The sequence below is a fragment of the Macrosteles quadrilineatus genome, unplaced genomic scaffold (genome assembly GCF_028750875.1).
Source record: "Macrosteles quadrilineatus isolate MER2022 unplaced genomic scaffold, UCM_ALF_1.0 Scaffold_1__1_contigs__length_201487025, whole genome shotgun sequence".
Lineage (NCBI taxonomy): Eukaryota > Metazoa > Arthropoda > Insecta > Hemiptera > Cicadellidae > Macrosteles > Macrosteles quadrilineatus.
Window position 1 is genome coordinate 54,978,378 of NW_026542594.1, and position 21,767 is coordinate 55,000,144.

Sequence of the window (21,767 nt, forward strand, 5' to 3'; positions counted from 1 at the left end):
GTAAACTTGCCTAATTTCAGATCAAACGAATGCATATGCGAGAAATGTTTACTTCTGACACTGACAGATCGAGACATTTCAAAACATTTAGTACAAACTTTATTAATGCCTTGATTATGATAAGTTGAAGTAGTAAGATTATACCAAATCTTGGCGGACCTTATGTTTTTATTGTAAACTTTTGTATTGCTCGCTCTACTTCAATTGAGAAAAAACGCAAATGGATTGTTTACTTCTAGGTTATGTTGCCAGTTGCTCTGACAAACTTATACAAAGTTTTTGACTGAATTCACCAACACAATCCAGACATTTCAAGTCAAAAATAAGAAGTTTCAAAAACTCATTTACTATTGAAAGTTTTAGTGGCAATATTAGACCTAACATAAGTGAAGGAATTAGGGTTTATGTATTCAACGATCGAGTGGTTACGGTCAAGTTTATTTTTATGATTCAGGAGAGTCAAATATACGATGTTCAAAAAGAGAAAATGAAAATTGCTATCCAAATCTTATAGCTAGAAGAGTTATCCAACCTATTTTGACAAATGAATCCATACTTTCAAACTTTGGGACAGGTATTAAGAGAAACTCCACTAAACAACGTGAGAATTTTCTGATGCAGGGCATATACTGTGACTGACAGACAACACGTTAAGATACGTTAACCAACTTTTAACGGTGTTGCTTCTTTAGCCTATTCAAAGCAGATTATGGCTGTCCAGTTGGTAACCTAGAGTTTTTGGGTAAAAAATGGAGCATATGAAATGGTTGATATCACCCCACTTTTCAGGATTCTCTACGGAGAAAATTCGTTTGATTAGGGGGATGTCTCAAACCAAAGAAATAAAATGATCCAGCTTAAATGACTTAACACAGGTTATCAGTAAGGTAACAGTTTTCTTTTATTCTCAATGCTAAAAAACTTTGTTGCAACATGTTAACTCGAATTGAAGCAGATCGTTTAGCATTCATTAGAAGTTATCAGTTAAAACTGAGAGCATAAATAATGTAGGTGAGCCTTGACAACGCAAATATAGATATTTAAAATTAGTTTCTAACAAGTGTTTAAACAGCTCTAAGATGTAACTAGAATTACTTGAATTTAAGCATACATTTTCCTTGGTGTTATGTTTCATACTATGCGGCTCATTGAGCCGCACGGGTTCTCTAGTTAGTTATTTATATGTTATAATTTATTTATATTTTATTTCTAATAACTAATAATAATAAGTTAAATACCTTATTTACGTCTCTAATCCAAGTCGAAAAGGATTGAAGACGTAAATAAGTTATTTAACCTATTATTATTAGTAACAGCAAAATTGTCCTCAGCTGATCCATAAGGATGAGAAATCTAGGGAATATGTTTAGCCTATCTAGTTACATATTGATTATCTAGAATACAACCTAATATTCTTGCGTTACACGATGTTTGCACTCCTATGTGTGTATGCATCTGTGAGTAAATGTTCAGCTTGTAGACAGTGCTTATTAATTGTAAATGTGTGTGTAATTTTTTTGAATATTCCATGTGTTATGACTCATGTTGTGTGTACTTATAGTTCAATATTTTTGCTTGTTGTTTCTTCATCTGAATAAGACGAATGCCCCCACAGCATTAGTCCATAGGAAATATGTGACTGAAAAAAAGCAAAGTATGCTGTTCTTAAATAATCAAAAGTAACAAAATCTTTGAGTTTCCAAGGACCGAGGAGACCACGTCTCTTATTGCATCCCACCAACTGAAACATACTGCTTTCTATTACTTAAGTACGAGTGAACGAAACCTAACTGTTCACTCGTAACTGTCCTCAATGCCGTAAAATTTGAGTTTACTAAGCAAAATGTTATGAGGAACACAATCAAACGCTTTTGTGAGGTCAAACAATGTGAGAGAAACAATTTCTTTGTCCTCAAAAGCATTTATTGTATTATTAATGACTTTTAGAACTGCAGAAGCAGTTGACTTTCCTTCCCGGAATCCAAATTGCGAATCTGTCATTAAATTATTGTTTACAAAGTGCCCATTTAATTGTTCATAAACCACCGATTCAATGATTTTTGAGAAGATTGGGACAATAGATATTGGTCTATAATTTTGAGGCAAAAGTTTATTCCCTTTCTTGAACACTGGTATAACCTTTGAAATTTTTAGAAACTCAGGAAAATTGCCAATCTTTAAGGATTTGTTAACACAAAAGGCCAGTGGTTCACTTATTAAATGTATAGTCCGTTTAAGAACATAATTTGACAGCCAATAAAAATCCATGGTTTTTGAGTTTGAAAGCTTGGAAACTATTTTAACTATGTCATCTGATGATACTTCCCTCCAATTAAAAGTCAAATGTCATGAGGGCTACCTAATAAATCTGATGGACATTTATTAACGACATCAATGCTGTTTTCCAGCTCCCTAACTGAATAAACAAAATAATAATTTAATTTGTCATTATCTAAGTCCACAGACTTGGTACACATTGGTGAGTTTTCATGATTGATAACCTCCCATGCAGCTTTACATCTATTAGAAGCAAGTTCAATATGTTTTTCAAAAGCTTTTCTTTTGGATAATTTAAGCTCAAAATTCTACTCCTTCTTACATTTCAGGTAGATCTTATAAACATTTTGAGTGTTTTCACAGTTATTCTTTAATAATTGTTTATAAATTGAGAAGGTTGCCATCATTTTTTCTCTGAGATTTTTCAATTTATTGTTGTACCAATTTAGTTTACTCTTTATAGATTTAGATTTGTTATTTTTAATACTAATTAAGGGGGAACTAGAGTGCCATAAATTGACATACTTCCTGAGAAACTCATCAAAAAGTGTTGCCTCATTAATATTACCATAATGATAATCAGCTAACATGTTCCATTTTTCATACTTTAAGCTCTCCATAAAACATGTTATAGCCTCTGCATTTTGCCTTCTTACACATTGTTTGACAGAACTATTAGATATTCGTTTATCTATGCTACGGAGAAATTTAAACAGCAAAACACTATAATCAGCAAAGCATCCATGAATTAAGTCTACCTGATACATATCTGTTGAGAAATTAACAAAACATTATCCAGGCAAGCTGTGCCACGTGTTGGTCTATTGTTAGTACAAATCAAATTAAGGCTATGTAACAAATTAAAGAATTTCATTGATGACCTATCTCTCCCTGCTCCCATTTCTATATTGAAATCCCCACATACTGATATGAATTTACCTAGTTTCCAAAGTTTTTTCATTACTAACTCAAACTTTTCCAAAAATAAATTTATATCTCCAGCAGGAGATCTGTAAACATTTAAAACAACCTTATTCAAACTAATTAATCTTATACAAGTTAGTTCACAGTGTAATTCTAAATAAAAGTTACTGACGTCTATTATTTCAAAATCTATGCCACTTTCTACAAAAATACCTGAACCTCCATTTTTCATATTTACCCTACACTTAATATCTCCTACTACAAATCGATCTGGTATAAAATAATTTACTTCATCTTCTTTAAGCCAATGCTCTGATACACAAATAACATTCACTCCTTCCTGAAAACAAAATTCTTCAAGCTGTAATTTTTTGTTTCTTATACATTGTATATTAATCTGCAGAATATTTAAACTATCAACAATCAAATGTTTAACATTGTTAGCAGTACAAGGATTATTACTATGTCTACATATTACCTCACTGATTGTGTCAGAGACACTGCCTATAAAACATCTATTTCCTTCTCGGGAATGACTAAAAAACTATTGTTGTCGGTTTCTGAGGCCGCCCAAGAGTAAACACAATCACCATATTGCCCATTTTCACTAGCACAATCACTGTACACTCGGTGTGGATTGAAGGTTGGATCCGACTGCAAGTGTTGCTGACTTCGGTCTGAGATGTTTAGTACCTTCTTTGAGATTTCTTCACGAAGTGCTGTAAGGAACTGTCCATGAGACAGACCTCTCCAAAGTGGTCTTTTGGCGGAAGGTTGGTCGTAGGAGACTATGCACACCGTAGCTTCTGTGTTTCTCTGGAATTCAGCAATATTACGGGCAAAATGATGTATTTGAATCAAATCTCGGGCACAGCCCATTGGTGAACAAATTAACCTTTTGAGTTTATTACTTTAAAAGTGTTCTTCCAATTGTTTAATAGCCAGATCATAATCAGTAATTTCAGGTTTACCATTGAATTTTAATTTGGTTAATAGGCTGTAGATAGAGGCTCCACCATCCACCATCTGTTTTGTCAACTTGGTGTTGACCTTATCTGAGGTTTTAGGTCGACCAAACCTATTCCTAAAAAACACTGCCACCCCCGCCGTCATGTGTCCACTGTCTTCAAAGTCTTCAGAGATTGAATGTGCGAAGGCAGTAGATGGATCAGTTAGGAATTCATCTATAGCTCTTTCCATGTTTATGTTTATAACACTAATCTCCTGGACCTTAATCTGTGCTGATAATGTACTTCTTCTATCAGAGGAGATGTTGGATGTTGCTGACACACTGACATTACCTACATACTTCTGTTTCAAAATTGTAGCAATTACTTGTACCATTTGGGTTTTTCCTCTCTTATTCAGGTGTAGGCCATGATGTGTATACAGGTGTCGTGGAAGAAGGTGGATAGGGACAAGCTGTACATCCTCGACATGTACTTTGACAATGCTTTCAAGTTCAGCATTGATTCTGGTTAACTTAAGATCTAGTTCAGGTCGATCATGACGCATAGGCAGTGTCGCCAGTAGCAGGTTGGTGTGCTTTACGTTACTGATTAGCCGTTTAACATCATCAATGACCCTTTTTATCCCAGTTGTTTCGACATTATTAGTACCTGCTATTACAAGGAGATGGTCTTCTTTGGTCAGATCTTTAGCTATCACCTTTACCTCCTCCACCACCTGGTGAAATTTAGCCCCTGGGCGAACAAACGCAAATACATTATGTGTTGTTTTACGTTCTATCAGATAGCTAAGGTCTTTTCCGTGGCTATCAGCCAAAATAATTAGGTTGGGTTTGTTGTTTTCTCTAACTAATAGGTTGTTAATCAAATTAGCCCTCTTGTTTGTTTGGTTGTTTGATTTAACATTCTGATCTTGACAATTTTTCGTAGCAGTTGGGGTTAGGTTAGGTTCAATCTCTTAAATTTCAACTGTTTCTAGGATACTGTAACTGTTGTTACAAAATGATCTCAGTATCATTATCGGGAGGAAAGACTTTATTCTGTGAGGATTTACTTTTCCCACCTACTGTTTTAAAAGGTAGAAAGCAGTGCATACATGTATCTTTAGAAGTTAGTTCATTTAATTTTTTTGTTAGTTCTTGATTTTCAGATTGCAGCATAGTAATTACGGTTTTCAGGTTAAAGCATTCCAATTTATAATTTTGAAGCTCTTGTAGTACAATTTGAGTATGAAAGTCTTTTGGCGTCGTTGATGTACTGTATTAGATTTTTGATTGCAAGTAGTCACGCAGGGGATAGTCAAGTCAAGTCAAAGTCAAATAAATCTTTATTCAGACATACAACAATGTGTACATGAATGCGTCTTAATCTTAAACTATAACTAATACTAAAACCATTTTCCTGATCCATTTTATTTTATTTTATTTTTTTTTTTTTTACATATTTACATGTTATTTTACATATTTGAACATAGTGCAGTAAATTCTTCAAAATTATAAAACTCTCCATTAATTAGAAAATTCTTAAGCTTTTTTTTAACTTATTTCTGTTTTCCTCATTTCTGATGCTACAAGGGAGAGAATGAAAAAATTTAACCCCAATATATTCAGGACTTTCTTTAAATTTTTCTTTTTTATGCTTTTTAATTATAAAATTTTGTTTGTGCCTAGTATTGTAAGTATGTACATCCTGCTGTCTTTGCAGTTGTGACTCCCGGCTTTTAACATATAATATAGTCTTATATATGTAGAGGCTGTAAACTGTAAAGAATTCTAATTCTTTGAAACGATTTTTACATGATTCATTTTCATTTAAATTAAGGATGCACCTTATGGCCTCTTTTTGTAAATGTAAAATTTCATTTAAGTTAGATTTATTTGTTCCACCATAAATTTCAATGCCATAAGCAATATGGGAGTGTATATTTGAATAATAAACCACACGCAAAATTTCTTTACTGCAAAGGGGAAATAGTCGTCTTAAAGTAAAAATACCGGAGCTAATTTTATTACATATTTTATCGACATGTGAGGTCCACTTTAGTGTACTGTCCAAGGTTAGACCTAAAAATTTGGTTTCACATGCAAAATTTTCAAATATCTTTTCGCCAGACTTTTTACACTCAAATTTGATGAAGGTTGTTTTGTTTTTATTAAGTAAAAGGTTTTTTTCATTTAAATAATCTCCAATTATTTTGAGCGAATCTTTCATTTTTATTTCAAGAAGTTCAATATTCTTTTCATGCATAGCCATACTTATGTCATCTGCATACAAGCAGAGGGCATTGTTTTCTACCCGTTCAGATAAATGTTCTGGCAGCCCTCCCAAGTAGCACAGGAACAGGAACGGACCCAACACAGATCCCTGAGGAACAGAATACTTAACCTCTCTAACATTAGATCTAACATTGTACATCTTATTTCCATCTAAATACCCAATGTTAACAAACTGTTGGCGGCCCTCTAAATAAGATTTTATCCAGTTCAGTTCTTTACCACTAATTCCATATGCTCTAAGTTTTTGCAGTAACTTTAAATGATTCACGCTATCAAAAGCCTTAGACATGTCTAAAAAGGCGCCAACAACATAATTGTCCTCATCCAACTTATGTAATACATTTTCAATATAAGAAATTAGAGCTGTAGTAGTAGATTTATTTTTTCTATATCCATGCTGTTCTTGATCTAATAAGTGGTTGTTTTCAAAATAATCTACTAGTTGAAAAAGTAAACTTTTTTCAAATAGCTTTGATAGAGCAGGTTGAATTGCCAATGGTCTATAGTTTTGCGGATCTTTTTTATCACCTTTTTTATATACTGGAATTATTTTTGATATTTTTAGTTGAGCGGGGAAAACACCTGTTATTAGTGATGTATTAATCACATGTAAAAGTGGCTTTAACAAAACAGATTTTGATTCTTTAATAATTTTGATTGGAATTTCATCATAACCGGATGACCATTTAGGTTTTATTGAATCAATTATGGATGTCAAAATTGATTCATCGATGGTTTGACACCTAAATTTTATGTTTAAAATACTTTTATCAGAATTTTGTTGGGTTTTCTTTAATTTTGGTAAAACATTTTTGTCAACCATCTCAGCAAAATAATCATTTAGGATGTTTGCGACAGCATATGGTTCTTCTATTTTTTTGTCGTTATGTTTGAGTGAAATATTACTATGACATCTTTCTTTTTTACTTTTTGTTTCAGAGTTCACAATTTTCCAAACAGTTTTGTTAACATTGGTAGAATTTCTAATTTTATTGTCAAAATGGTTTTTTTTCTTAAGTTCTATCATTTTTTTGTATCTCTTCTTGTGTTCCTTAATATAATTCTTCAATGCTATGTTACTTCTATCATCTCTATACAAGTCATGTTCTGCAATTATTTCATGATGCTCATTGATAATTTCATCATCAATCCATCCATTATTTACATTACTGGAAACTATTTTTGTTTTAGGGAAATGTAAATCGAAGTAATATTTTAAAATGTTATAGAAATAAGTAAATTTGTCTTCCACATTACAGTTGTAAAGTTTTGTCCAATCCTCTTTGGAAAGGTCATAAATGAAAAGGTTAATGCTCTCTTGTTTATACCTCCTTTCATACTTATGTATTTTAAGATTTAAATTGTTTTTTGTATTTTTTGAACTGAGGATTTTAAAAAGTTGTCCATCATGATCTGACAATGCTGTAATTAAACATTCTACTTCAAAAAAATTGTTATCCAAATTAGTAATAAAATTATCAATGGCAGATACACTCTTTTCAGCAACTCTAGTTGGAATTTTAATTGTATATTTAAAACCATGCATCTGCAAAACATTAACAAACTTCTTTTTCTTATTGTCTTCCCTCAAAACATCGATATTAAAATCACCCCCCAATAAAATTTTTTTGTCAGTTTTACTTAAAATTTTCAAAAGTTCACTTAGTTTTTCCAAATATATATCAACGTCTTGTGATGGTGTTCTATATACCCCAGCCACTAAAAATTTTTCTTTGCCTGCTTTAATTTCTGTTACACAAGATTCAAAGATTTTATCTTGATTAAGCGCCTGTAATGAACTTAGCATTATATTTTTGAATTCAATTTTTTCTGACACCAAAATTAATACTCCCCCTCCCCCGAAATCCGTTCTAGTGTACCAGGTCGAAACTTGATACCCTGGTATTTTGAGTTTTGTTATTTCATGTTGGTTTAATTTATGTTCAGTCAAAATTATAATATGTGGCTTTAATTCTTCAATTGTGATAATTAATGAGTCAATTCTAGTTGCTAGACATTGTATGTTTTGATGGAAGACAGATATACTACATGATTTCTTATCATTATTGATTGTAGAAGTTAATTCTAAAGATTTAGGTAGTACACTCACTTTGCTACCAGAAATGGCCATGCCTGGGAGTTTAAAAAGTGACTTGTGGAGGTCTGATTACCAATATCTTTCAGTTGCATGGTTTAAGCAGCGGGCTGCAGGATGTAGATGGAGAGCTAGCGTTTATAATAAGGCTGTTACTCAGGCCAGGGGTGTTCGATCAAAATATGTTCATAAACAAGTAAACTACAACAGTTGACTCTCCCAGCTCCACTACTATTTAAACTTTCTTCAACCTCCTTTATTGCCTTAGAGAGATTTTTATTTTTTGAATCAGGTTTGCCATATTTATTTTTGTTTTCAAGATAAGAACAAACATCTATTTCCTTTATTGTGGCTGTCTCATTTGTACCAAAAAACCTAACTTGATATTTTATGATTTTATTGTTAGAGTCCACTGAATCTACAATAGCAGGCCAGTGTGGAAAACCTCTGACTTTAGCAAAAACATGTTCACCTACTTTATATTTTTCCTTATTTCCCATTGTGATTCCCAATTAATTATAAAAATAGTTTCCTGTAGTTATAATATTAATGGATGAGGTGGCTACTCAGTTCACCACCAAATTGAGCAAAAAATGTCTTATCACAATAAAGTATGATAAATAGGAGGTCAAGTAATTATAAAATGCAGTCAAGTCAATTAACAAAAGAATATCAATAAAATCTTCTATTTAATATGACATATTAAAAGGCTAAAATCAACAATGAATGTTCATAGTCCAACTGGAAGTTCCAGCATTATCATTCACTAGAGTCTTGTCCCTTTCACTCAGTATTTCCCTCTCACTCACTCCTTGTGCACAACCACTGTTCCAGTCAGTTGTTTCTTGGACTTCAAACCAGTTTATTGAACCAGTTGTTTTTCTATTCATGCAGTTTTATACAGGAAATGACTACTTTAGTCAGATTTAAAAAAAAATTATTACAGTGTGTTATTTTACAATAAATCAACTTAAAATATTGAATCAAAACAATAGTTTTATGTCTTCCATTGAATATATTCACGAGGAACAGTGCCAAATATTAATTTATTAAGTGAGTAGTATAGTTAAAATGGTGCAGTGGAAAACCATGTGATTTGTCCACAGAAATATGAAGATAAAGTTTAACTTTGAATCTTTATCTATGAAAAATTTCTAAATTTAATGTTTTTATAACAACTAAATGCTTTACCAAACTTTTCTAGTCCACCTTATGCGCTAAAGAATAAAGTATTCTTTAAAATATTAAAATATACTGGAGCACTGGATACTTGTTCTTGTTACTTTTTCATGTTCCAACCAAAAGAATAAAGAGGTATGGGGACTATAATCACAAGAATATAAGTTTTATACCACGGAATTGAAACGGAGGTGTGCAATAAAACGGGATTTCCGACTCTGACGCCTGATTTGTTTGAGCTTTGTTGATAAAATTAATCATATCTTAGTATGTTGTTTAATAAGATAAACCAGAATACAGGATATTTCATGACATTCACATGGAGGGATAAAACAGCCTTTTTTGGCCAGGTGAGGGGGATTTTTGTTTTATACTGATGGAAAGACTGAATAGACCTAGACTTCTATTTTACAAGTCTTCTCCAATATGTCATTTAGAATAGCTGAACATGTTTTGTTTTCATCTTTGTTTTGAAAATTTATAAATCCCTATAAAATAGTTGTATTTTAAGTATGAAAGGTTATTAAATAGTAACATACAAAGAAACTACCTCTTTAACATCAATTTCTGAAATCAACAAAACTCAATTGTGTTTAAGAGCTTATCGACCATGAATTTTTTTACTACAAATTTAAACCATAAATTCTGCATGAATTTTTTCATCCCACTATGGTGGCAACCCTGCTAATATTCTTTAAAATTATTGATGTTTAATACAGAGTTTTAATAGTTTATTTAGGAAATAGTGGTAACTAATAATAGGTCTACCCACTTACCATATCTAGGTTAGGTTATCCATTGTACATATTTCAAAGGCGACCCACACAGTTAACATTTTAAGAAAGGCAGATTTGATTTACTGAGACGTTATACCACTCTTTTTTTCATCTTCTGCTTTTTTATAACTTGATGAGGGATGGAGACATAAGATGGATCATCAGTGTCAACTACACAAACATAAAACAATGCCTCCATCTGAGTCTCCCATACGCCTCTACAAGCTAAATCAGCTTTTAGGGCAGGTTCGTTTAGATGACTTTCTTCTGCTATCAAGGGCTCTTTAAGGCAGTTTCCCCAGAAATTTTACACACAAAGTCTCCACATGTTTTTAGGATGAGAGTCATGGGCTTTATGACAAAAACACATTTCAGAACATGTACCGATTTGTTGAAATACACAACAAATTAATATGAGTGGACGCGAAGAACCAGTCAGCCGATTAAACAATAGACGACGGTACCCACAGTGCACTACGAGGAGTGGGGATGAAATTAGCCAGCCAGGGATCGGTCTTCGTCTACCAGTTCGTTCCCCGCCTTCTCCGTTATTAGGTAAGCTAAAAGAATCGTTTCGTGAAAATTAAATTCATTCGCGGTGTTAGTCAGTCAATTCATATTTTCATTAAAATCGTTAAGCCTATATCCCGTAGGGATATAATTGCAGTGCGAAGTGAAAAGCAGTGTGAAGTCAGTGAGTCGGTGGCTCAGTCGGTAGCGTCGCGGACTTCGGGCCCAAGGCAGCGTTGTCGTGGGTTCGGATCCTGGTCACTGCCGATAACATTTTATCAGTACAGTTCACCTTTATACTGTACCGGCTCACTCCTTGCTTTGCTGTAAACGATCCACGCACGGGCGCTTAGTCTATGTGGACGGGAAAATGCAAGGTTAAAAGAGGCCGCCAACCTCTTTTTATAAAAAAAAAAAAAAAAAGTGGAAATAAAATCAGTTTGAGAAACTATTGTTGTAAATTAACTTTGCCGGCTAGCACAAATCGCCATTGAAAATTTCATGTTTCGTCAACCGAATCAGTTCAATCGCGTTTTTGGGGAAAAGCTCGCCTAATTTTGTTTTTCCCTTCTTATCCCTGTGTGTCTTTAAGTGTCGGACGTCCAAATTTGTAAGTAATTTATGTTATTTATTGTAATAGTTATAAGTTTTCAGTGAATCGCACATGTGGTAAAATTTCCTGTTATATCTTGTTATATAAGCACATGTCTCCAGGATCAAGTTCTTATTGGTGATTCTTATATCCGTTTGTAGTAAATGAATCAGTATTATATTGTAGACTGTAGTAATCTTGTGTTCTTAAATTGAATTAAATTAATATATTTTTGTAGGGGTATTCAAAATAACTTGTAAAATATTTTGACTCAACAAAATTATTTGTAGAATCGCTGTTTAAATTTGTTAATATTTCAGAAAAAAATCAATTAAGAGTGCAACAGCCATTGCTTTGATTAGGGGAAATAAAATAATACTGAAAGTTGAGGTAGGTTGCAGGTTCGACTAGACACGGAAGTGTTAATCCGTTAGTGTAAGTTAGTGTGTTAGTATCGTGTTAGTGTGTGTTTCATGATAGATGAACCGCCATAGTACTCTTTAGCTATAAAATAATAAGCAATCTTTCATCAAGTTTTACTGCGTTCAAACAGAAATACTGTTTAACCAGGTTGGACTACGAGACACGATCTTCATTTTTTAAGTTGTTGGCCAACGAAGGATTTGCGATTACTGGTCATCTCAAACTAAAGTAAAATATCACACCTCAGTTGGCATATTCGGAGTCAGTGTGTAACCGCGCCCCATACTTCTCTTTCAAGGGGTTCATTCACAATTTTTTGATTAAAGGTTATCATTGATTGTTGCACTCGAAATCTGAGTTCAGTAATTCCATCATATTATTGTTAAAGTTACATGCGTTTATTGACTAAACCTTGAGAAACCATTAAATTGTAAATTGCGTCATTGGTTCTTCTGCACGATAAATTGAATTGTTACATATTTCTTAGTTTTCAATAACCTGGGTATTTCTTTTTAGCAATACTATTCATTCAAAAGAGTTTGGTATATTATAGTAATAACAGGCCACTACAAAAGATTCACATTGAAGTGCAACACTAAAGTTAGTGTAGTAGTGAGCAAAGTAAATACAGTGTATGTTTAAGATTTTTTTCAGCTTGGAAGAACTTCAACTTCAGGGACGTCCCCTAAGGATCTCTGGGAATAATTTCCACTGCCAAAGCTCTGTTGATTAATTATTGTTCACACAGTTCTTCCAACCTAGGGGCAACCAATATTTGTAAAGAATTGAATCGAGAGTGTTGTAAGGAGAGTAATATATATTTAAATCAATATTTAAATATATACGTCAGAGTCAAGAGAGAGAGTCTTTTTTTATTTTTATTTACAAACAGCAGACATTGACGCTGGATCTGCAGGTCAGCTGAAAAAACTACCCGATTCTAAACCGATTCCGGCGACATAGTACTATAAGAAAACTTGTCGTGACATCGTGTGGACGTGTCACGGCTCAGGTCGGTTCAGAAATAGATATATACATTTTTTTATACAGTATTGTGGATACCTGGTTAACAAAGCGTTTTTGGAAAAGTTTTTATTCTTAATTTTCTCTTTATTTTGAGGAAAACCATTTCCCAGAGTTTGGAGACCTTGTATTTCCTGGTAAAGCGGGCAATGAACTCGAGCCGATCTATTATCGTTCAACAGCTGTTGTACGACACAACAGCTGTTGTGTTATTGTTTGAATGCTGCAACGCAGAAGCCGGAAAGGAAATGAAGAGAGCGCAGAAGCGCTGCATCGAGACGGACAGAACTACTCTCGCCTTGAGTTATACCGGACAGTCGATTGTGCCTCTGAGCCCCCATGTTAACCAAAGCTTAAAGTCAGGTCTACATAAGCCTTCAGGGCTCGCACTGTTTCTGGCATAAAACATTCACATTGCATTGTGTTGAAACAAAGATAATGATTCACCAATCTACTACATAGGGCCTAGACTGCAAACTGAAAATTACAATGGTTAATAAATTGTTTTACATTTTATCTGTAGATCATAATTTATTAAAACCTTTGGATTCTTGTGTTTTAATGGTTTCTAATGTTGTAATAAAACAGCATAATTAGCTGCTATTTAACGTTAATCTATGGTATTTTTTTAGGTGGTAACACTGCCATCACTGAGTATTTGCTGAAACAAGCCAGAAATTATGTATTCCCAAAAAAAGGATCTGATCTCATAATGAATTTGATATCTGAAAAAAAATCACATCTTGCTCGTCTTGCTAGGAATGTTAATTTAATATGTAAATACCACAATGGGAAAATCAATGGAGACATGTGAGTAGAAGGCTTTCCTTTTTGTAAGGTTGTTTACATTCCGGTTTGATAAATGTTGCACGTTGTTTCAAAAAGATTATGAAATGTCGTTGATTTATATGTGGCACACTTTTAGGTTTGTCATTTATTCCTAAAACATTTGCGGTACCAAGATAATAATCTCTTGGCATGTATTTAAAAATTCCAAGACAAGAATTTTTTCTATCATCTACCTACACTCCGTCAAAACCAGGGTAGAAACTTGTAGCACTAATATATTTTTCTTACGTGAATGTCTTCTTTGAGGATATTACTAATAAAGCACTTTGCCTAAAATTTGTAACTATAAAGAATTTTGCGGTTTATTTTCAACAAATTTGCAGAGTTTACTTAAGTAACTGCGTATATTATTAGAAGTAAATCTTTGCATTGGTGTCAATAATGAAAAGTATTGCAAAGATTAAAAATGGGAGTCAAAACTTGAATTTTAAACTAAGGATTTAAAGAATGTACTGTAATAAAAGATGATAAAAAAATAATGGTTTTGTCTACAGCCTTACACTTGAGGCTGCAAGTTGCAAACATCATTTCTGGACATTCATTGATGTAAATATAAAACATCCTCAGTCTCTCAATGAAACGGACATAACTATCTCAGAACAGAAAATTGGAGAGCTCAAGTAAGTGAAATTAAATTTTATTTCAAAACCCATAGTATATAGCTATTACATTATAACTCTAATCATCCATTTTTAATTAGAACCGACTCTATTTATTTACCTAATAAATCCGATTGACCAAATAAGGTTTTCAGGCATAAAAATACATGATTTAATTTTTGGTACTATGAACTTTCTAAAAGAAAAGGAATGTTATACATATTCTATTTCATGAAGCTACAATGTTGTTCATAACTTTGAAATGAAAGTCATTTTTGCTGAACATCTCGTCTAATTAAGCTAAATTGCATCTAGGCTGGATTAAAAGTAGTATATGAAATTGTAATCACTGCAACTTTTACTGTCCAAACTTGATATCTTGTGTGGTAATGTTTCAAGAGTAAAGCAGAAAGTAAGTTGATTTAGAGGCTTTAAGCCGGGTTTTCCTAGGAGCGGAAGTGGAGAGCGGAGAGAGGAACGCGGAGAGCGGACTCCACTTGTCTTAGGTAATTTAATGTTACTGTTTTTCTAGAAGCGGATCGGAACACCATGTTAATCTCTTTTCCGCTCTCCGCGTTCCTCTCTCCGCTCTCCACTTCCGCGCCTAGGAAAACCCAGCTTTAGAGTTGGTACAAAAGAGAGTGAACGTTGAAACTGAAGAAAAGTAGCATTAAGTACCTTAGTTGTCTCCAAAGGTGTACTGCATAACTTACAGACACACTTTTTTGTGATAAAATTAGGGCCGGTTTCTCCAAAGTGGTTAAAACTTTAGAAATGGTTTAACTATTAGTTTAACTGGCTCTGGTTTCTCCATCGTTCTTTGGAAGTTTAACTTGGGGCAAAAGTTAAACCATATTACCGGCTGATTTAAACTCAAAGTACCGTTTAACTCACTTTGTCTGCACTAAAATAACAACATAACCTCAAATTCCACTGTTGTAACATTGACTACACATAGCCCAGTCAATAAAGGCCTTGTGTCGTAACAAAATTAGATCAGGGCCGGATTTCCCAATAGGCCCGTGCCTATGGGTGCAAGGTCCCAGAGGGCGCACGGCCGAGAGTATTTTTTTATACCTAGGCTATCTGAAAATAAAATACCCCCGCCGCAGTAAACCTGCAGTCTAAGCGAATTTCCATTAGCCTGATAGGATTTCACATTAAAATGCCTCCTTAAAAATTTCATATTTATTCCCTATTTAAATAGAATTAGTTTAACGAGTACTTAGGTTTGCTGCAACAGGGATGGTAAAAAGGTGGTTTTTATGTTAATATTTTAGTAAGAAATGAATGTACTTTCCAAATTCGATCAAAATATGTTCATAAACAAGTAAACTACAACAGTTGACTTATTCTCCATAAGAATAACATAGGGGAATTTTAAATTTACATTTTTTTGGAATTTTCCCTGTAACCATTTGGCGCACAATAACGCTTCAACATACTAAATTATTTGTTTTTTTAAGCTCTACAAAATGGTTTGGAAATAAATTGTAAAATTTTGTGTTTTTAGGGTCAAAAATGGGAAAAACTTATTTTTACCCAATAAAACCCCCCATTAACCCCCGTTCCCATAGTCCGATCATGCTGGTTCGCGAACTCGTTCGAATAAATGTAGGTTTACACGTTTGTACTAAATTTCATCAAAATCGGATCATTTTTGCTCGAGTTATTGTCCTGACGGACACATATTTATATATATAAATATATAAATACCGTTTAACTTCTTAATTTTTAAGATCAGCGGATTTTTAAGTCAGCTGTTTTAAATAAAAAAGTTGGTTCTATGATATGGAAAAGCATTAAAAAGTTATAAGATTTACCAACAGGGTGCAGCACTATATATTTTTTTGCATTTATGAAAACAGCTAATTTGAACTAAGCAGCAAAAAAAACTGTGATTTGCAATGAGAACTGTCAAAGTAGGATTGTACAGTTATGTTTATGTTTTTCATTTCATGAATAATTTGTGATATTTTGCGAATTGTTGATAATTTATTTTTCTCTCTATCGTTTAGGTGAAGTGGTAGAACATTATGGCTATGGTAGATGTGTAATACTATAGAAGACTGTAAATTTAAAAAAGGCAAATTTTATCAAACTGTGTCCTCCCTTATTGCAAACGCAAAGCTTGAGTAACTGCAATAAGCATTTTATACTTATATTCCAACCCCGTACGAAGGACGGGTACTCTGCTAGTCTTCTATATATCAATTAGTTAAGAGTTTCTTTTAGGGTACCTAATTAATTGTGATATAAACAATATCTTGACTTGAGTTTATGGACTTTTAATTATTTTAATTTATTAGTTTTCAAAATCAGTTGTTTTAGATTTCAATCTTTTGCTGTAGGTCTATCTATGCTACTGTATGACGTGATATGAAATTTTTACAGTCCTTACTAATTATACCATAAACAAACCATGTGTATGGTAAATAAACCATGTGTGTGTCAATTAGTATTTTACAGTTTGATAGTAAATCAGTTTACAAAACATCTTATATTCAATGAGTTCTCGACTTGTCATGTTGCTTAGCCTATTACTATTTTAGGCCCTATATTATGTAAATCTGTAGGCCCACTAATGCCAATAATAGATAATGTATTTATGATGCTGTAACTAATAATGCTATTGCAAGTGTGAGGTTTTGTACTTAGGTAGTTGGAGGGAGGGAATGAATTATACATATTGGATTGTGGAAACATAGAATTTTTATTTTCTTCTTTCTTGCAGTTAAGGCAATTCCCAAGCTGTAAATAAGATAATGAAAATGAAATGAAGAAATAACTTTATTCGTATGGTATACAGTCGCATACATTGAATGGCGTCACTAGGCTTAAAACTAAATCAAACTAACCTACAATTCATCAAAATTGTAATATACATAAATACATTGTTTTTCATATTTATTATCAAGTAATATTATAAACACAGATAGAAGTTAAAAAAAAAAAATCCATTAATAAACAATTTTTGGCTTGACCCAACCCGAACCAAAAAAAAAAGTCTGACCCGCAGACCCCAATTATCAAGGCAAGTACTTAACTTAGTAGTAAAATAGGTGAAGCCTTTATCTTTACTTTGTTGATTTCTTGACACAATTCCATTAGAAGGAAAAGGTTTTAATAATGTGTGGGACAGTAATTAATTGTTGTTGGAAAACCATGAATGTAGGATACGATCCATTTTCGTAGTAATGTCAATATATTACAATTTAAAATAATGGTTTCAATCTGAGGAAAAAAACCGCAAAATACTGGTAGCCGCGTACCGTACCGAGATCCGAGGTACAAGATATTGTACCGTACCGACCTTAAATTGTCTGTACCGCAGAGCCCTAGTTTTAAAGGGATTTCCATTGTCTACCACTTATGTTGACACCTTGTCCCGGTCTGGTAGAAAGCGGTAGCTTAAGTTGTTAAAATTTTTAACATCAGCAACCTGCCACCCACCCATAAATAATACATGTCTTGCACGTAATTAATTTTTACGTTAATTTCATAAAAATGTTGGCTTCAGTGTCAATGAGCTCTTTCTCATCACTAATCGGTGTCTCATGGAATGATTCAACTTACATCAATTGACCTTTACTAATAATGTAGTCTATTACCTAACTATTGCTCATTTTCGTCTTGGTCTTATGCTTGCTGTATTATGGAAACATAACCTCCAAATGTGCATTAAACAGATGAAGTAAATGCGAGAATACTATATCACGGCGCCAACATTCCTCTTCCATGGTTTAACTTAAACTTCAGGCCAAACCGTAGAGAAATTGATTGATGGTTTAAGCATTGTTATATCTTTAAACCCGTTTAAGTTAAACACTACTTGGAGAAACCGGGTCTTAAAATAAAAAATAACTACCTCATGCGTCAGTGCTTGACATTTACAATGTAGGCAGACAAAAGCATGACAGATAATACGTGCTTATTTATGACCCTTACCTTACCTTACCTATGTGGCCACTCAAACCTCAGTAGGTTTTTGGCCTCGCCAACAACAAGTTGCCACCTCTCTCTGTCTTCCATCCATTCTGCCTCTGCTCTTAGCTTCCCTATGTCTCTTCGCACCTGGTCCTGCTATCTTAGCCGAGGTCGTCTTCCCCGAGGGAGATTTCCAGACACCATTCTTAGCGTAGAATATTCTTCTTTTCTCTTTACATGACCAGCCCATCTCAGTCTCCTGCTTTTTATTTGTGCTATTATGTCTGGGTCTGTATAGATTTACCTCAATTATTTGTTTGTTCTGATCCTCCACACCCCATTTTCGTTGATGGGACCGTTCTTAGTATTTTGTTTTCAAAACAATTATTTTATTTTCGTTTTTCTTCGTCAATGTCCAGGTTTCAGATCCATAGAGTGCTATTGGCTGTACTGTATTATAGTTTTATAGAGTTTTTCTTTGGTTCTCCTTGACAAAAGTCTACTTTTTAGCAGTGATTTAAGGGTCCAATAGCATTTATTCCCAGTAATAATAATCTGGCGTTTATCTCTACTTCTTCTTTATTTTCTTGTACTTAAACTTTTTAGTCCCTTTGAATTTATTGTCTCCAACTTGTAAGGAGTGTTCCACGTCAAAATCTTCTAAGTGTCGTCCAACTATTAGGTATTTTGTCTTTTCTTCGCTGATTTCCAAGCCTATTGCTCTAGTTTCTTTAATTAGAGTCTCTGTGAGTGTTTTCATCCTCTGCTAATAGAGTCACATCATCTGCAAAAGCTAGAATATTTATTTTTTTTCCAATTTCTACACCAGGCTGCGGTTGTTTCGCTATTTTAAGAGCACTTTCTAAAGCTAGATTGAATAACAACGAAGAGAGTCCGTCTCCTTGTCGTACTCCGGTGACTACCTTGAATTCAGTTGAATATTCGTTGTTTATTTGTACTTTGCATCTTGAGTCTTCTGTACATATTTGTGCCAGCTTAACTAATTTGTTTGGGATTCCCATTTTCATGACGTATTTCCACATTTGTTTTCTATTTTTATACTATCATATGCCTTCTTCAAATCAATAAATAGTAAGTGGGTATCTCGGTTAAAATCCCAATATCTTGATAACATTTGCTTGATAATAAATATTTGATCCGTAGTGGACTTTTGTTTTCTGAAGACTGTCTGATGTTCATCTATAATCTCCTCCGAGTACTCTTGTAATCTGTTATGAATTATCTTAGACAGTACTTTGTAAGCTGTGTTTATTAGAGACATTCCTCGATAATTACTACAGTTCAGTTTGTCCCCTTTCTTATGAATTGGAACTATTACGGCAAGGTTCCACTCTTTTGGTATTTTTTCTTCATTTCAGATTTGGACTGAGAGTTCATGCAGCTTTGTCAAAAGAGCTTTTCCTCCTGCTTCAAGAAATTTAGCTGGATGCCATCTGTTCCTGGGGCTTAGTTATTTTTTAGAGCGTTTAATGCATTTTGAACTTTTTCCTCGTTTGGTTATTGAATCCTTACTTGAGGATGCGAGTATACATCTTCTTCTTCTTCTTAATGTGGTCCTCTCAGCATTGAAGAGTTCGCTGAAATAGTCCTTCCATATATTAAGGATCTCTTCTTGGTTCTTAAGTATTTTCCCTTTTTTTCTTGGGTAGCCTGTATGAGTAGTTCATCTTTAGCTTTCTTTCTCTCCTCGATGATCTGTCTACAATCTTCATTGAACCAAGTTTTTTTGGCTTTTTTTATTCTTTTGAAAGCCAACTACTTCTTCAGCTACTTCCTGAACTGATTCTTGAATTATTTTCCATTTGTCCTCTATAGAGTGGTCTATTTTATCCTCTCCTTGATTTAATATTTGAAACCGGTTTGCGAGTTTGAGAGTAAACTCCTTTCTGACATTTGAGTTTTCCAGAAGATGGACCTACAACCTACATCCATTTTATTATAAGGCTTGTACAGTACAATACATGTTTGTAAATAAAAAATCTTATATTTTTTATATCTCCTCAGGTTGTCTTATATACGAAGGATTTTCAAATGCATTGAAGAAAATGAAGATCAGCTGTTGAATTTTGCCAAAGCTGTGTCAAAGATGCAGCGTAGTGACTATCAATTTTGATGTTGAAAAGTGGATTTGTGTAAATATGTGGCATTAATAAATGAAGTATTAAAAGTTATTTTTTTACTTACTTGTACGTACTTGTTGGTCTAGACGTTTTTATAATTTTATATAACCTTTTTATCTCAGTAATATAGCTACTACAGTTAGAACTTAACATTCCCAACTACCATTGTCTGGATGGCCAATTATTTGGATCACCTCTAAAAGAAATCTAAATCTATAAAAGAGGAAGTATGAATGTATATATAATATACAGGCTGTTTCCAAATTGTCTGGCCATATCTTGTGGACTTGTTCCTTGGGCTAAGATGAACATAAAATGCCATATAAGTTTAGTGGAAAGAACCTCGTATAAATAGGAGACTTCATTTATATCAGGAGAAATACCTGTAATAAAAGTCTAAAGATTTCCACTAAATATGATTGTTTTAATTTAACATACTTTTAAGGTAAATAACAATCAATTGTTCAGTGCAAATAAATTGAACCACTTTTTGTTGGAAAGCCTCAAAATATATCCTCTTGTTTATTTATAACTTCTTAGTAACCAAATTAAATCAAATTCTATGAAACATCTGTCTGCTGATAGATCTGCCAGCCCACTACAGGAGCCCCCTTCGAAGACTAGAAGTCCATGGAGTTTTGGGAGGGTTCCGAAAAGTCACAAAACAAAATTTAAAAAAAATAACAGCAAGGATAAACACAATTTTCATCAAACTGAAATTGGATTCTTGAATCTCACTTTTCTTCCAGACTTTTGAAGTTTGAGATCCAGTTGAGGGCTTAACTTCATCATTCTGAAGTACATAGGCCGGTTTAACTCTGTCAAGACTAACTTTAACATTAGAAACATTTAGTTTTATTGTGATAGTTTTACTGTCTTTCTTAATCACTGGATGAGGTCCAGTGTATGGATGTTGTAAAGATTTTCTCATGGCATCCACTCTCAGAAAAACGTGCGAACATGTGTCCAAATCACGAAAAATGAAGCTTCGGTTAATGCCATGTCTCTTGATATTTGTTGATTTTATTGATGAAATCTTGAGTTATGTTTTGTTTCCAATTTTATCAAGGTAGCTTGTTTTCAATGTTTATTGTTTTGTCTTATTTGATTAAATCATACAACATTGTTTGTAAGAAAATTATTTTGATTAGGTTTTATTGATGATATTTAATTGGTTTGATGAGTTGATAAAAATGGCGTATTTGAAG

At 33.4% G+C, this 21,767-nt stretch overlaps 1 protein-coding gene across 1 annotated transcript in view; it reads left to right on the plus strand.

Moving 5' to 3' along the window:
• LOC128983120 (uncharacterized) overlaps positions 1-20,610 on the plus strand; it is a 127,240-nt gene extending 106,630 nt beyond the window's left edge. The window contains exons 8-10 of the mRNA XM_054402287.1: positions 13,676-13,853; positions 14,387-14,512; positions 20,444-20,610. Coding sequence (XP_054258262.1) covers positions 13,676-13,853; positions 14,387-14,512; positions 20,444-20,552 — 413 coding nt within the window. The 3' untranslated portion in view covers positions 20,553-20,610. The remainder of the gene's footprint in view (positions 1-13,675; positions 13,854-14,386; positions 14,513-20,443) is intronic.
• The last annotated feature ends 1,157 nt before the right edge of the window (positions 20,611-21,767 follow it).